At 42.5% G+C, this 14,890-nt stretch overlaps 1 protein-coding gene across 1 annotated transcript; it reads right to left on the reverse strand.

Moving 5' to 3' along the window:
- Window positions 1–4,123: 4,123 nt before the first annotated feature.
- adra2b (adrenoceptor alpha 2B) lies at window positions 4,124–10,069 on the reverse strand. Its single transcript, XM_018674142.2, has 2 exons — window positions 9,046–10,069; window positions 4,124–8,867 (listed from the first exon to the last, which is right to left on the reverse strand). The coding sequence occupies exon 2, from the start codon at window positions 8,842–8,844 to the stop codon at window positions 7,261–7,263; it is 1,584 nt and encodes a 527-aa protein (XP_018529658.1). The 5' UTR covers window positions 8,845–8,867; window positions 9,046–10,069; the 3' UTR covers window positions 4,124–7,260.
- Between the last annotated feature and the right edge of the window lie 4,821 nt (window positions 10,070–14,890).

Genomic DNA, 14,890 nt, shown 5'->3' on the forward strand with positions numbered 1-14,890 from the left:
AAGGACCAAGGAACCTTGTATGAACCATATATTCCACTTTCTTAGATAAAGTTTACTGAAGTTAGTATATTACAGATTCTTGTTATATGCTTCATAAAAAAAATGCTTATGCAGCAATTTTGTTGCAAATGCTTTTTATGTATAATGTGTACAGGCATCCATGGAGAGTTATTTTAAAACTACATTTGAGTGTAAATCGAATAACATTTTCATCGTTTTGATTGAACCAAAATGGTACGTCATGTACTTGGAACGAGTCCCAGACTGCAGACATCAGCAAAAATCCAACAAAAAATGACACAAATAATATCTAGGATGTGGGAGCCATAATGGTTCAACATACTGAGTTAGATTTGTCTTGTGATTATTCCCAACTGACATATTTGTAATGGAAACTGCCTGTGTTGTGTCCACTACTTACCCTACTGTATAGATGAGAAAGGACATGACACTTTCACATCCAAACAGCACATCCTGTTCTCCTTCCTGTGCCAAAAGTGACACAAACACACACAGAAACTCATACTGTAAGTACTGTATGTCAACAAACATCCCTCCCATTGCATTCTCATCATCCTCTCTCCGCTTCTGCTCCTTTAATCAGCCACACAGTCACACACACACACACACACACACACACACACACACACAGCCCACTCCAAAAAAAATGTTAGTAAAAAGTTCCAGACCAGATTGATGTTGCACTGATTACTGTGGATCAATGAATGAATTATACAGTAGAACACCATTAATGCCTCAGCTTTAAATGACAGACTGTCAGAAAATCGATGAATTGGGACATAACTGGAAACTCTTCTTTGGTCTATTCTTTCTTGTTCTCGTCTGTGAATGTGTGTGTGCTCACGTGACAGCATACAGTATGTGGCCATGTACAGTGTGTGTGTGTGTGCTGACATTTAATAAGTGTGTATCTGTTTGTGCAGTTGAGTGTTGGTCATCTGTTCCTCTATTTTTGGCTCGAGTTTGTTTCTCTTTGTGTGTGCTTTGATTTGGTGTGTGTGTGTGTGTGTGTGTGTGCATGTATACCCTGGCTTGTGTGTCTTTGTGATTGCCTTAGTGTGAGTGGGGGCACGTACGTGCATGTCTGTGTGTCAAATTGAACTTTGTGACCTTTCCATGATGGCCTGGCTAAATAAAGACACTGCCATCTTTCTCCCCTCTTCATATTTGGCAACCTTGCTTGGAAGTCTCACACAACTGCATAAGTCATCTCTTTTCTTGTGTGTCGATCCGCCAACAAATCACCTGCAAATTTTATGGCTGTTTGATAGCCTGGCGTCTACTTTTCAATCAGATGATTCAGTTCTGATTGGGATTCTCGTCAGAGTTCTGGATAGACTTCGATTTTCCTAAGAAACATAGCACTAATAGAGTTATTACAGCAAAGCCTGATGCGGCCCATGATAATAATGTGACAATTTTTGCTCTCAATTCTTTTCTTTACCAACACCAGGAGGCACAATAATGCGTCAGAGTTTATAGCCATGAAAAACATGGGAGTAATTGTGTCCACAGGGAGAGCAGAAATGAGTCTCATTCCTAATTCAGTGATGAAGCCATACAAGAATATTTTTCTAAAAAGCATCACACTACCAGCTGGAGTACTGCATGGCTTTTATTTTTGACACTTCTTTTGTATCTCAGTTAGTGAATTTTTTTAAACTTATTTTTTGTATTGTTGAATCTGGCCTATTGAAAGTCATATAGAATTCTGTACTTCTATATTTGTGAGGACTCTCAACACCAAACAGTAATGCAATAAAAACATTAACATACAGAGCTATATCCCATCAGAGCAGTCTGCCATACTTTATTACTTAAGAATCTGTTTTGAAGCAATATGTCATTGCAGTATGGGTGTTCAAATAAAATGTTCTATTAATTGTTTTGAATGTCACATACTTATATCTGATTTGATATAAATTTATTGTGTGGCAACACTGTAACCAAGTTCAGTTCAGGTCAATACAGCTTTATTTATCTCCACAGGGGCCATTGTACTACAGTTACTGTGTTTATCCAAACTTGGTAAAGCTGCAATTCTCTGATAAAAAGCTTATTTTGACCAGAAAATGATTTTACCTCCATAGAAATTTTACACTATCGATGCAAGTCAATTTCCCTCTTATTATGTTGGGTTGCTGCATGAAGGACACGCAATGTTAAAGTCTGGAGGAATTAATGGTCTTAGGAAAAGAAATGAACACACAATAAATAGAAAAAGAGGGGAAAAACCCACAGTTAATCACAAAAATAAACAATCAGTGGATATAAGCTTAAAAACTATATGTGGATTGGTAATAAATATACTAAGAAATAATATAAATGTCCAGAAATATCTACACATAGAGCACAGTGACATCCTGAAGATAATTCACTTTCTCAGATGTGGTCAGGAAAGTTTGATATGTATAATAGTGTGTGTGTGAATTGGTGTTAATTGTGTATTTCTTTTGAAGAGCAGTTGTTGCCAAGGTAACAGTAAATATAAAGAACAAACAAGTACATGCCTGACCCACATCTTAACTCTTGACCTTAATAAAGTCTTTGAAGACAATGTCCTCATTTTCCAAAACTGTTTCATTCTCAAGGTCTAAAGCTCAATTTGGTCCTTCCAAAGATAGAAGTGTACACACACACACACACACACACACACACACACACCCACACACCCACCCATTGAGTACCACTGTGTTAAACAGTCGCCGGCTCCTGAAGCGATTCTAATCATAATTGCCTGTGCCCCTTAAAAATGACGTTTTTATCGCAGATTTCACAAAGAAAAAAGTGCATTTTAATGTCTCTACCTTCAATAGAGAGAGTGCCTGCCCGTGTGCTGTCTCTCATTTTTCATCCTGCCTCTTGGGTGTTTTCAACAGCCAAATTACAGAGTGAAGAAATCTATCTGGTGTTATAACGTGGAAGAGACTGGAAATGGAAAACGCTCAGCCCTCCAAACACATACATATTCATACTGCAGAATGCAATATCCATCATGAAATTTAAAAATGAAGGTTAATGTGGGTCTGTGTTTCTATACTTGTGTGTGTGCGTGTGTGTGTGTTTACATGTTTTGTGCATACACCCCCCCTTGTATAGGAGGTTGTGTGTGCATTTTTTTCTCCCTTCGTCTCGAGGCCACTATCTTGTGCGAAAAAGGAGCTAATGAGCATGTTGTGTGTCGTGTTAGTCGGACTCTCTCCACACTCTCTCTGGAGGGTCCACCGCCACTGATCACGCCTGCTTTATATTCCAGCTGAGGCTAGAGAATAAGGAGCTTAGGGACACTATGTCTGTATGAATATACAACACTGTAAACACACACCTCAAGACTCCCTACGCTTTGGCAAAGATAAGTTATCTGTTCACCTCCTTGTGCACAGCCATGAATATGGAAATGAGACTGTGAGGACGTGAAGGTGGGGCATCACTTCTGTGGTGTATCTCCTTTGAGTGAATATGTGTGTGAAGGAAAATCAGGGCAGGGGCTAGATTTGGTGCTGAGAAACTGCCCATCAGCATAAATCAATTACAATTCACTGTGGGCTCACCGACCTCAAATATAACAAGCTGTCACAACAAGTGTGTGTATGTGTGTGCATTGAGCATGTTTCATGACTTGAATACAGTATGTGATACTTGGTGCAGGATGACACATTCGCTATGCTTGTAAGTGCATATGTGATATTTGGCAACAACGTGCTCTAATTCCCTCTAGACTTCCCCTGTGTTTGCTGGCAGTAGGCAACATCATGCTGCTTCTGCTGCGGCCTACTTCTCATGTCCCACTGTGATAGGAGATTTTTTCCAACGACATCTTGAACTGCCATCAGCCCACAATGTTATGGACTATTTGCTGAAGTTGTGTTGCTATTCAGGGCTATTTCATAATGGCTGGAAATTGCTTTAAATTGCACTTTGCTTCGACATGTATGCTAGAAAAACATCATTCTGTTAAAACTCTCATATTTGCAAAACAACTTATTGGTAATTCTCTTCCCGGATGTTTTCTTCTTTTTCTTTTTTGTAACTTCCCTTCTTCTCCCTCATTCCTGATGTTCTACTGTGAAAATACATGAAATAAACGAACCGGGGGAATGACTCATGCTTTTTCAAGTAGCTTTATTTCCAAACTGGAGAGGGATGATGACAGATGGGTGGATAGAAGATTGTTAAGCTCAGACCATGCAGTTTGGTCCAAACACAGTCGGGGGGGAAGAGACAATACAGGCGGTTTCAGGGAAAAGGATGGTGATCAAGAGGCAGATTACTGCATCTGTCACCTTTAAGCCATATTTCATACTTTTTTTTTAAAACAAACAAAGCAGCATTCTCACCACATAAAGCCATGGTTTTTGGGGGTCGAGGGGAATTTGAGCAGCATTACAACTCATATTTATTGGAAACAGCCATGAATCCATGACCTCTGTGGCTATTTTTGTCATAATTGCGTTGCTATAGCTGTTTGTATTTCTGGAGAGAAAATAACCATTTCAGATGAGGGAAGTGAACAGTTGTACAAGTGCACAGAGCTCTTCCTCTCTACCATTTTTTTAAAATCATTTTTTTTTAAATCTCCAAGCAGCAGCTCTGTGTGGTATGGATTATAGCCTTAATGTCCTGAACAACGCCTTCAAACCATCCAAATGAAACTGGCTATGGGTGCTACTGACACGCTCATGTTCGATTCACTTTTCCAGGAAATGTTTGACAACAGTAGCACTGGTGAGGAGAGGTTGTCCTGCCACAGCATGCTTGATAAATTGTACATCCATGAATGTGCTTTGTATCTCTGACTGAACATTTTACTGTACCATAACTCGATGAAAACAATGATGACAAATGTTGCATTGTAGGTTCTGCATGATGCACATAACTCAAAGTTCACGTCCCTTCGGTTCAACACAAACACGTCACCCGAGCTCAAATATAGCGCAGTCTCACAAAGCAAGAGCTCGACAGCGTGAATCAATTCCGCTCTTGTTGAGATGACCTCTGACCAGCTCTCCACTTTGCTTGACTTTCAGAATAAAAGCACAATAACTGAACAATAAATAGGTAACAGACAGAAAAACACAAAATAGTTTGAAATAAATAATACAGTATTTTCAAACCTTGCCTCCCATCACATACACCAAATATAAAGTAATACTTCATTAAAGCAACAACAGAGCCAGATATCACAGAGTCAGGCTGGTGTCCTTTAATAAGGCCCTTTGGTCCCTTGAGGGTGATCACTAAAAAGCCATGTACTTAATATCACTGATAAACACTGACTTTCAGCTCAGTAAGACTTTCTCAACGTGGTGATATACTACTGATCTCTCCATTAAGTGAAAAATTTACATGACAGATAGCAATGTGATGCCTGCACCAGGAAATCTGGTCTGTGTTCTTATCAACATTACAGTAGATCTGTAGTACATAGCAGCCAGAGGAGGCACTGACACTTTCTACAGAAAAACATTTAAGTCAACACACACTCACACACACACACATACGCATGCGCACACGCACGCACTCACACACATAGGCGCACACACCTGCACGCACACACTCACACAGGTCAGCAGAATTAGACAATTAGTAAATTGAAGTGTTGTTGCTGACAGCCCTTGTCCCATTGAGTCAATAAGCCTGTGTGCTGTTCACAGTTACAGACACATTTTCTTCTTTTTTTCTCTTTTTTTTATGTGTGTCGAGAAAATTGACAGAGCCTCAGTCTCTTGGTGAGAAAAATAAATGCGCCATTCATCCCCTCGCCTCTCAGCAGCAAACCAAATGTGCCATGTAGAGGTCCACTGCAGGCGATGACGTGCCAGAGGCATTGGTAAAAGAGTGACTCAGCCGTATGACTCTCAGAGTAACCCATGTAGGCGTAATTGGGGGTAACATTATAGATCCATAATTGCATTGTTTGTCTGTCCTTTACGGTCAATGTAAATATCTACCTGGTAAATACTGCTGCTCATCAGGAAGCAGGATTGTTCACATGTTAAATAAGAATCTAATGTTTTTTTTTTCAGTCTTCAGCAGATGCACCTCCCATTAGATACTGTGGATAAACTCTGAGACATGAATGTTACTCAGCTGTCCAAATACTGAGGCAGTTTGTTAGAGGGGAGGCCAGTCCATTATTGGGATAGTCCAGGTTGAATTAAAAAGCAGGGAATCAGCAAGCTAAGAGGAAGAAGGGAGGGGGTGGGGTTGGGTTGGGGGGGTCACACTGTCTCACTTTACCTCAGTAACATACGTTTTCTTCTTCTAAGCCCAAAATCCAACACACTTCAGCTTATATTCAGCTATATTTCATGACTGGTGAAAGCCGAGAGTGTCGTTACAAACAACCTGAGTGTCCATTGTGGCCCATGCCAAGCTGAGAGCAAGGTGTCTGAAATGAAGGCTTTCTACATAAAAGTTCAGTTTGAAAGGGTGCCCTTGTCTGTGCTGTTAGATTTGAGATCGTCATAAACCTTTGCTTGTTGTTGCGCTTTTAGATAAAAATCGAGGAACACATGTTTGCCCCGCAGCTGGGCAAATTAAGACTGCAGATGTAAGAAATCAGCACTAACCTTGTGTGCTCCTTGTGCTCTGTATTGATAAATAAAGGGCCCTAGGCTCACAGGAATCTAAGGTCACTTTTCCTTCTTTTAACCAGTTTTCCTTCTCCAGTAGACCTGGCCTCCTTAATAACCACAAAAACCTTATATATCATACATTTAACAATCTGTATTCTTATTCAGAAGTTAATTCTCAACAGCTTTCCTGCCTTCAAGACCTCCCGTCAGTTTTAGAGAGTGTGTGTGCATTTCTTCTATGATGCTGCACCGTTCTCTCTCTCTCTCTCCAAGTATTATCCATTGATCAGAGTGATCTGAGGATAAAACGTTGCATTTGAAATCTTATCAGCAACACTGAAGTGTTAAGCAGTTTAATGCAGTCTAGCTCTGCCTCTATTCCATGTCCTGTTTTCACCCACACCCTGTAAAGATTGATGTGTGCATCAGCTGTGGGCTGGGATTTCACAGTCCAAGTTGCCTGTTTGCGCACACTGTAGCTGTAAAAGGGTGGCTCTCAGTTATGGATTTTATGCTGGAATTTCCACAGTTCAACTTTATTTTTAAAAGAGCCCTTTCAGTGTTCTGAAAAATGGAAATGATTGTTGTTGTTTTTTTTTTATTCTATGCCTCAGATGTAGCATTTTTTGTGTGTCCATGTCCTATACAGTGGGTATGTATGCTAAAAGAAAGTGCCTTTGGTGCCACTGCACAGTATCTTTTTGAAGGCCTTTCTGAAGTCTTTGTTGAAGATGGTGTATATGACTGGGTTGAGTGATGAGTTGCAGTAACCGATCCAGAAGAAAAACTTAAAGAGTGGATCGGGGATGGCGCAGGTCTCTGGGCACACCGCCTGCAGAGAGTAGGAGAAGAAAAACGGGAACCAGCACACCACGAAGACGCCGATGACCACCGCCAGGACGAAGGTGAAACGTTTCTCTCTGTTGACCATCGCTTTGCGCCTCGCCGCTCCGGGGTTGTTGTCTGTTTTCGACTTCCTCCCTGGCACCAGCCGAGCCCCCTTTGAAGTGGCGATCATGTCCCGGTAGCGCTTGACCGAAGCCGGGGAGTGGATCCCCCCTCCCGCGGGTGACCCCGGCATGCTGCTGCTGCCCCGGCCTCCTCCGTGGCTGTGCTCTATATCGCTCTCCGTGCTCGAGCTGTCGCCGTTGTTATTGTCAGCCTTTTTCCCTCCCTGCCGCTTGCCCTTCTTCCTCTCCTCTTTAGTCTTGGCGGGGGCGGACTGAGGCACGGAGGATGGGGATGAGGGGCCGTGGGAAGAGGTATCGAGGGGGGCCGTGACGGGGGTCATGGCTGGAGAAGGGGACGGAGGTTGCAGGAGGTTATTGGATGTGGGATTCTGGGAGGTTTGAGACTCTCCTGGGGATGGAGAAGGGGTGATGGCGAGGGTGGGGGGTCTGGCGTTGGAGGTTTTGTTGGATGAAGGGGGTGTGCTTTCTTCGTCATCCTTCCCATTGGCCTGCACATGCCTTGGAGGCTGACTTGGTGTGGCACAGCCGACCCCGTCCTTCCTGGGCTCTCCTGGCGGGCAACGTGTCCTCTGTTTGGCTATTTGGTAGATTCTTATGTAGACCAGAATCATGATGAGGCACGGGGCGAAGAAGGAGCCGACGGTGGAGTAGAGGATGTACCAGCGTTCGTCATTCAGCTGGCACTGTGGTCCTCTCTCGCTCCCCTGGTCCCCCGCCTCGCTCTTGTTCAACGAGAGCAGGGGAGGGAAGGAGATGATGGCAGAGATGAGCCACACCACCACAATAGCGGCTTTGATGCGTCTGGGAGTCCGCTGGCGCCCGTAAGTTACTCTGGAAATCGACAAGTAGCGGTCCAACGAGATGGCGCACAGGTGCACGATGGAGGAGGTGCAGAACAGCACATCCAGCGCCAAGTAGATCTCACACCACAGGGACTTAAAGTACCAGTAGCCAAGAAGTTCGTTAGCCAGGGAAAAGGGGATGATGAGCGTGGCCACCAAAATGTCTGCAGCGGCCAGTGACACCAGGAACAGGTTCTGAGGGCCCCGGAGCGACCGGCTGGTGAGGACGGCGATGATGACCATGATGTTCCCCACGATGGTGAAGAGGACCATCAAGGTTATGGCGGTGGCGAAGGCCGCCGTGGCTTCGGGGGAGTAAGGGGCGAGCTTAAGGACGCTCTGGTTGCAGGGCACGGAGGCTCCGGAGCTGCTCGCACTGCTGTTCCAGCCGCTCAGCTCCATGGAGCAGCCGCTGTCCAGAACCGAGGCCATGCTGGGATCAGCTTTCCAGAAGTCTTTACAGATAAAAAAAAAAGTGTATGTTTGGTCAGTGTGTAAAAATTATTTTAAGAATGTTTTTTTTTTTTTTTTTTTTTTACGTTTTATGCCATTGATTATCATGTTGTTTGTGCGCAATAAAATACTGTTTACATTTTAAAGAATATACATGTGATTATATTGTGTCATATTTACCTCAGTTGTTCTCGTTCTGTCTCTGTTGTTTCCAAATGTTAGCTCCCTTGCATCCTCCCCGGCAGGTCTTCCAAGTCCGTTTTAATCATACAAACAGTTCTGGGCAGTGTGTCAAGACACGGATCAGTGCCTTTCAATTAAAATGCCTTGCCACTTTGTAAAACAGATTCCCCCCAACCCCCCCAAAATAACAGGTAATTGCACTGCTGTGCATCAACCTTTGCGGAGTCAGAACACAGCCCGAAGAGTTAAAACTTCCTTAATGCACGAGAATTGATCCATTTTGGTCACTGGATTAATTAGTGTCTTGGAGATGGGAAGATTTAATTTACAATAATCAAATTTTGGGTCGTTTACGGAGATGCGACAGTGAATGTAAGAGATTGGATTAGAATGAACAATCTCGACACTTCTCGGCACATCTCCGTGCGTCCTCGTTTGGAGACGCGCGTATACCTGACCGTCTCATGTGAACAGCGATCACAGAATGGCTCTCACAAAGTGAAATAAAGTCAATAGAATGCAATATTTACAATGATTCACCCAAAAAAAAAAAAAAGATACTGGTGTTTCCCTGCGGAGGATATAGCCTGCGCTGGTGCCTGCGTTTCCAGCCAATGGCACAAGAGAAAGCTCAAAGTTAACCGAAAGCTCTCCAGTTCTTGCGCACGGAGCCAGATATGCAGTCAGAGCGCGTCGTCTCCACAGTAGTGAAACTGTCCCCGCAGAGCAGCCGCCAGCCTGTGCGTCTCAGGAGTTGTCTCTCGGCGCCTCGGTCGCTTCTGCCCTCCTCAGAAGTTCACCAGGGTGCCAAGATCCGGCCGCTCCGCCCGGCGCACATCACAGGCTTCCTCGCAGAGACGCAGCAGCATCTTTACTTGCGTGCAGGACCTTACGACGAAATCTAATAAGTGGGGTGCCTCCCATCTCCCTCTTCCGCTTCTTTTTAGAGCCGGTGATGTCATTGTGGAGCTGTGGGCGTCATGGGATCCTTGCTTTCTCTATCCCCTTTGCTCTTCTCCCCCCCTCCTCTCCCTCTCTCTCGCTCACATCAAATGTATACCAGCGCGGTTATATTAGAAACGGCTTGTTGGGTGGCACTGCCTCGGTCAATTAACTCCGCGGGACGCTGGGGGCGGGTGGGGGGTGTCCAGCTGAGAGTACAGAGCGGATGCCATCTGCTTTACGGAAAACATTAGCTTCAATTCAGGGACTGGTGCACTTTTTAAAACTACTCAGTAATTCATAATCATAATCATAATCATAATCATCATCATCATCATCATCATTCCCTTCATCATACAGTATAGCCGATCAATGAGTCTCATTTAAAAGCGAATGTGTATGTGATTTCTATATGTCTTTGCTCTTTACACCAGTTTTCATGTAACATGATGATGGAGATGGAGTTGGTTATTATATTATTTGTAGTTATTTTTAGTTAGGTTAGGTTAAGACCAGTGTTTCATGTTCATGCTACAGTGTTGAGTTGTGAATATCATCTATAGGCCTGCTGTATGTCCTTAACACACATGGCTGTAGAGCCTGTTAAATTAGGACTCATTCTAAGCTGTGAAGAAGTAGTTACATCTTTTTTTTATGTAGTTAAGTCACATAAAAGTCCACAAATTCAGGATATTCTTATAAGATGATGATTTTGAGGAAAGCTCCCCTCAGAGTGCTAAATTATTGATGCATTAAACTGCAGGTGGTCCTTCTACACCGCTGGGTAGTTTAATCTCAAACAATAAATCACATATTTTACTACAAATTTAGCATATAAAACCTTATTCTGCGTGGAAACTGTCACCCAAACGCTGCAGTAAAAGTGAGTCATTTCCTCATGAAATCTGGATTCTCCTCATGCTCTGAGTAACTCTGCCTCAGGACCTGAATGCACCATGTTACCTTTCACCTTTGCTCAATGCGCAAGGTGCACAAGGTACTTGTTGTGCTCCTGCATTTACATCATCACTTGACCTCCATTTAAATCCCTGTGCATTAACGCCTCCTCCCCCGAGAGAAGCGCGGACATCCACGGCATCCCTCATAATGTGTTGCCTAACCGAGATCAAGTGCCCGGTGGTTGAGTTATGGAGTGAAACCCACGTCACATCGTGTTGCCTGTTTACACTGAGCCAGAAAACAGACGGCAGCAAAGTTTATCTCGTGGTGTTTGAAAGTAGGTAGGTGGCCTCTGTGTTTTAAACTCAATCACAACTACACAAACAAACAATACATGCACACATTCACCAGCCTACACATGCACACACACTATCTTATGAATGGTATGTGGGTAGGAGGTCCTGTTTATTTGTTTTGTAGTGCTCCCCCCCCCCCCAAAAAAAAAATAAAAAAAATAATAATGGTTGTAATTTTTTTCGCTCCACGCTACACATTCTAAATATAAAGGGAGAAAGAGAATAAAGCTTTTAGCGGGAGAGTGCACTCCAATCAAGTGTCTCTGTTTCCGTGGGTGAACCGCACTTAGTAATGCGCTGGAAATGCATTCTGGGGGAGAGGGGTATGTCACCGATGCCAAGGTTACGGAGACTGAGCAGCACGCAGCGTTCAGCACACAGCGTTCAGCGCATGTACACCGCTGCTGAAGTGCTTGTTGTGTAAGAGCATGTGGGTATACAAATGTGTGCACGCACACACACACTCACACAAGCCTGGGGGAATTTCTGCTGTCACAGATCACGCACAGGGGAAGGGAAGGGGGGTTGGGGGGGGGGAGTAGAACTTCAAGACTGGAAAAGTTTACACCTGGTCAGGAAAGGCCACTCACTCTTTGAGAAAACTTAATGTGCTTTGGAAAAGTTTAATTCTGCTCAAAGCGATTCCTGAAGTCTCCTGATGCGGTGAGGTTTAACATAACTAAGAAGGAGTCTTTAAAGGCTGTTTCTGCAGCCAGGTCAGCGTAATACACGGTTGTGGTGGGAGGCTCAGCTGTGCACATTATGGTTCAGGTCCAAATCAATTACAGCTCAGTGCCGGCCCTCTGGATGCTTTCAGTTTAGGCCCTTTTCTTTTGAGTTATTGGCTTGATTTTGCTCCCTGTTCTCTATGTGCTTGTGTGCTTCTACTTTTGTGGGGACCAGTTTTACTTTTAGACCTTGAGACTGAAGACAGTTTCGAAAGGTGGTGAATTTTAGCTCTTTAAGAGTGCTAAGACTTGGGTGTAGGGTAAAAATTTGAATTAGGTTTACATTCAGTCAGGCACTGGTTGGAGTCAGGCATGTATTTTGTAATGTTTAAGCTCAGGGTAGGGTTTTGACTTGTGACCCCTTGTCACAGGTTGTATTTTGACTTTGAGGTACAAGCAGGACAACCAAATAGTAATTTCCTATACTCAGATTGATCATTTTAATGGTTTAAAGACATTAAAGTGCTCAGTATTTCACAATTTAATCACAAAGACTGGGAGAAAAGTCAGAAAAATAAACAGTCGAATAAGTTTTAATCTTATTTCCCATCTGTTCTTAGTCTGCGACCCCTTCCCCTGCACTCAGGAATGCATTGTATCAGTGAGGTTCCTCAGAAGTATAGCGATACAAGTGTTTGCGTGTGTGTGCACAACCTGCAAACAATTACAGGGAGCACTCCCAGATGGTCATACAGTAATTTTCCTGACTGCATTTGTAATGATGACAACGGCTGTTTGTGTGTTTACCCACAGGCCAGACCATGCGTGTGTTATATCCCCACATTGTAATTCTCCAGATAATAATATCACAAATACTGCTCATATGATCTGTTAGCAGATTCTGTTTTTTTTTTTTTTTTTTGCTAAATGGGATTTCTTGTTTGAGTGACAGTCTTCAGCTGTGAAGAGCAAATAGTGCAAATCACCACATCCAACAGAAGTGTGATCCCTGTGCAAATCCCTAATCTCTCTTCTTTTTGTGTATACAATAAAGTTGCTCGCACACACAAACACGCATACGTACACACTATTGGTAGGTATTTCCACAGTTTAATGTAGTATGATTGAGCCTGACACTAGTTTAATCTGGACACTGAGTGTGAATAACGGTTCTGGTCTGTTTTCATTAAGGAGCCTGACTGAGTGAGGATGAACGGAGAAGAACAGACGGGATGAGAGAGACGTTCAAATGAAAGGTTGGTGGAACAGTCTGCCTCAAGAGATAAATCGATGACCAAGTGAAATGACATTAAAAGTCAGTCAAATGTGTTAATGAACAATCATGTATCAGGAAACAGCACAGACAGAAATGTGTGTGTGTGTGTGTGTGTGTGCGCACACGCGCGCGAGTGATGTGTACATGTGGATCTCCTGTGTTAGCTTGGTGACAGAAAGGCTGCAGCCGTTAATAAACAGTCTGCTGGTGTCACCTACTGGATACTTCAGAATCATACTGATTTCTAGTCATTTCAAAAGTCGCCACTAGAGAGCACTGTCTCACTACAAACTAATCTCCAATGCTTGTAATACTGTTCTGTTGATAACAGGTAATCTGGGTGATTTTCCTTTTGAAACTACCTGCAATGGTGAAGGACACACAGATCCTTTACTTACTTAAGTATGCCTACACAACAATGTAAAAATACCAAATTACAAGTAGAAGTCCTGTATTCACAATCCTACTTGAGTCACAAGTACCATTAGCAATACTTAAAACTATTAAAGTTAAAAGTATTTGTACTTTGGAAAAATGGCTTGTGACAAATATATGACTATATATAACATTATTAGATGTTATATATAGTGATACTATACTGATACATGAATGCTGCAGCAGCATTTTGCTGTTGTAGCTGGTTGAGGTGGAGGTAATTATATTTTATTTATACACTTGTCAGATTTTACAGTGTCTAACATTTAGGTACTTTGGTCCAGTGGTTGCTATTATAGGGTTCAAGTCCCCTCCAGAAAGTGATATTATAAGTCTGATGGCACAAATCTGTATTAGCTCTTCAAACTTTTCTCTCACCTTTGCTTTTTAGTGAAATGCTGGATAAGTTTACCTCTTTGGGCTGCAAACAGTTGTTTCAATTCAATCATTTGAGACATTTAAGGGAGAAGTCTCTCCTTGGTGGAACTGCTAACAATTAAAAAGACATTTGACTGCTTTTTAGAAACAGGTCACATGCCAAAGGCTGGAAACCACTGGTTTAATCATTGACAATACACTGTATTTTACAGACTTACCACATTTTTATTCAGTGTAAAATCTTAACCTGAAAAGTAACCAATAACTATAGCTGTCACATTCATGTAATGGAGTAAAATATTTATTCAGTAGTATAAAGTAGCACAAGACGGATATGCTCGAGGAAAGTACAACTATCTCAAAACTGTTCTTAACAATTAATATAAGTAAGTATATGTTCTTAGTTATTTTCCAACACTGACTACCTGTTCTGAGGATGGAGGTGGAGAGCGATGTCTAACACGCCACCTGAACACCTGTGGGAGATTTCACATTGAGATGTGGTGAGGCGATGGCATTTTTCATACTCATCAAACCATTCGGTGACCCCCTCGTATCCTATGGATGGGGGCATTTCCATCCTGTTTCACAATAACAGGCAGTGATTATAGTCATGATTAATCAAAAGTTTAAAATACTAGTATCTACTTGTATTTTGTGGGGATATATGATAAGTACATGTATGGTGCTGGAATAAGAAATGTATGACTAACTGGTTAGAGTTTTTAAAACTTTATTTTAATGTTTCAGTTTTAATGTTTTTTGAAATAAAATCTCTTAGTTTGCTGAGTAACACAATGAATTGCTGACTTAAGTGCAGACAACTACGTGAAGTACAGGTAAAGAACATCAACAGCTTGCTTTACAAACAGATTGTTTGTAAAGTC

Source organism: Lates calcarifer, linkage group LG13 (genome assembly GCF_001640805.2).
Source record: "Lates calcarifer isolate ASB-BC8 linkage group LG13, TLL_Latcal_v3, whole genome shotgun sequence".
In the NCBI taxonomy this organism is placed as follows: Eukaryota; Metazoa; Chordata; class Actinopteri; family Centropomidae; genus Lates; species Lates calcarifer.

What these genes read in the sequence shown, in the direction of transcription:
- adra2b (XM_018674142.2), bottom strand. Translation starts at nt 8,844, where the DNA reads ATGGCCTCGGTTCTGGACAGCGGCTGCTCCATGGAGCTGAGCGGCTGG.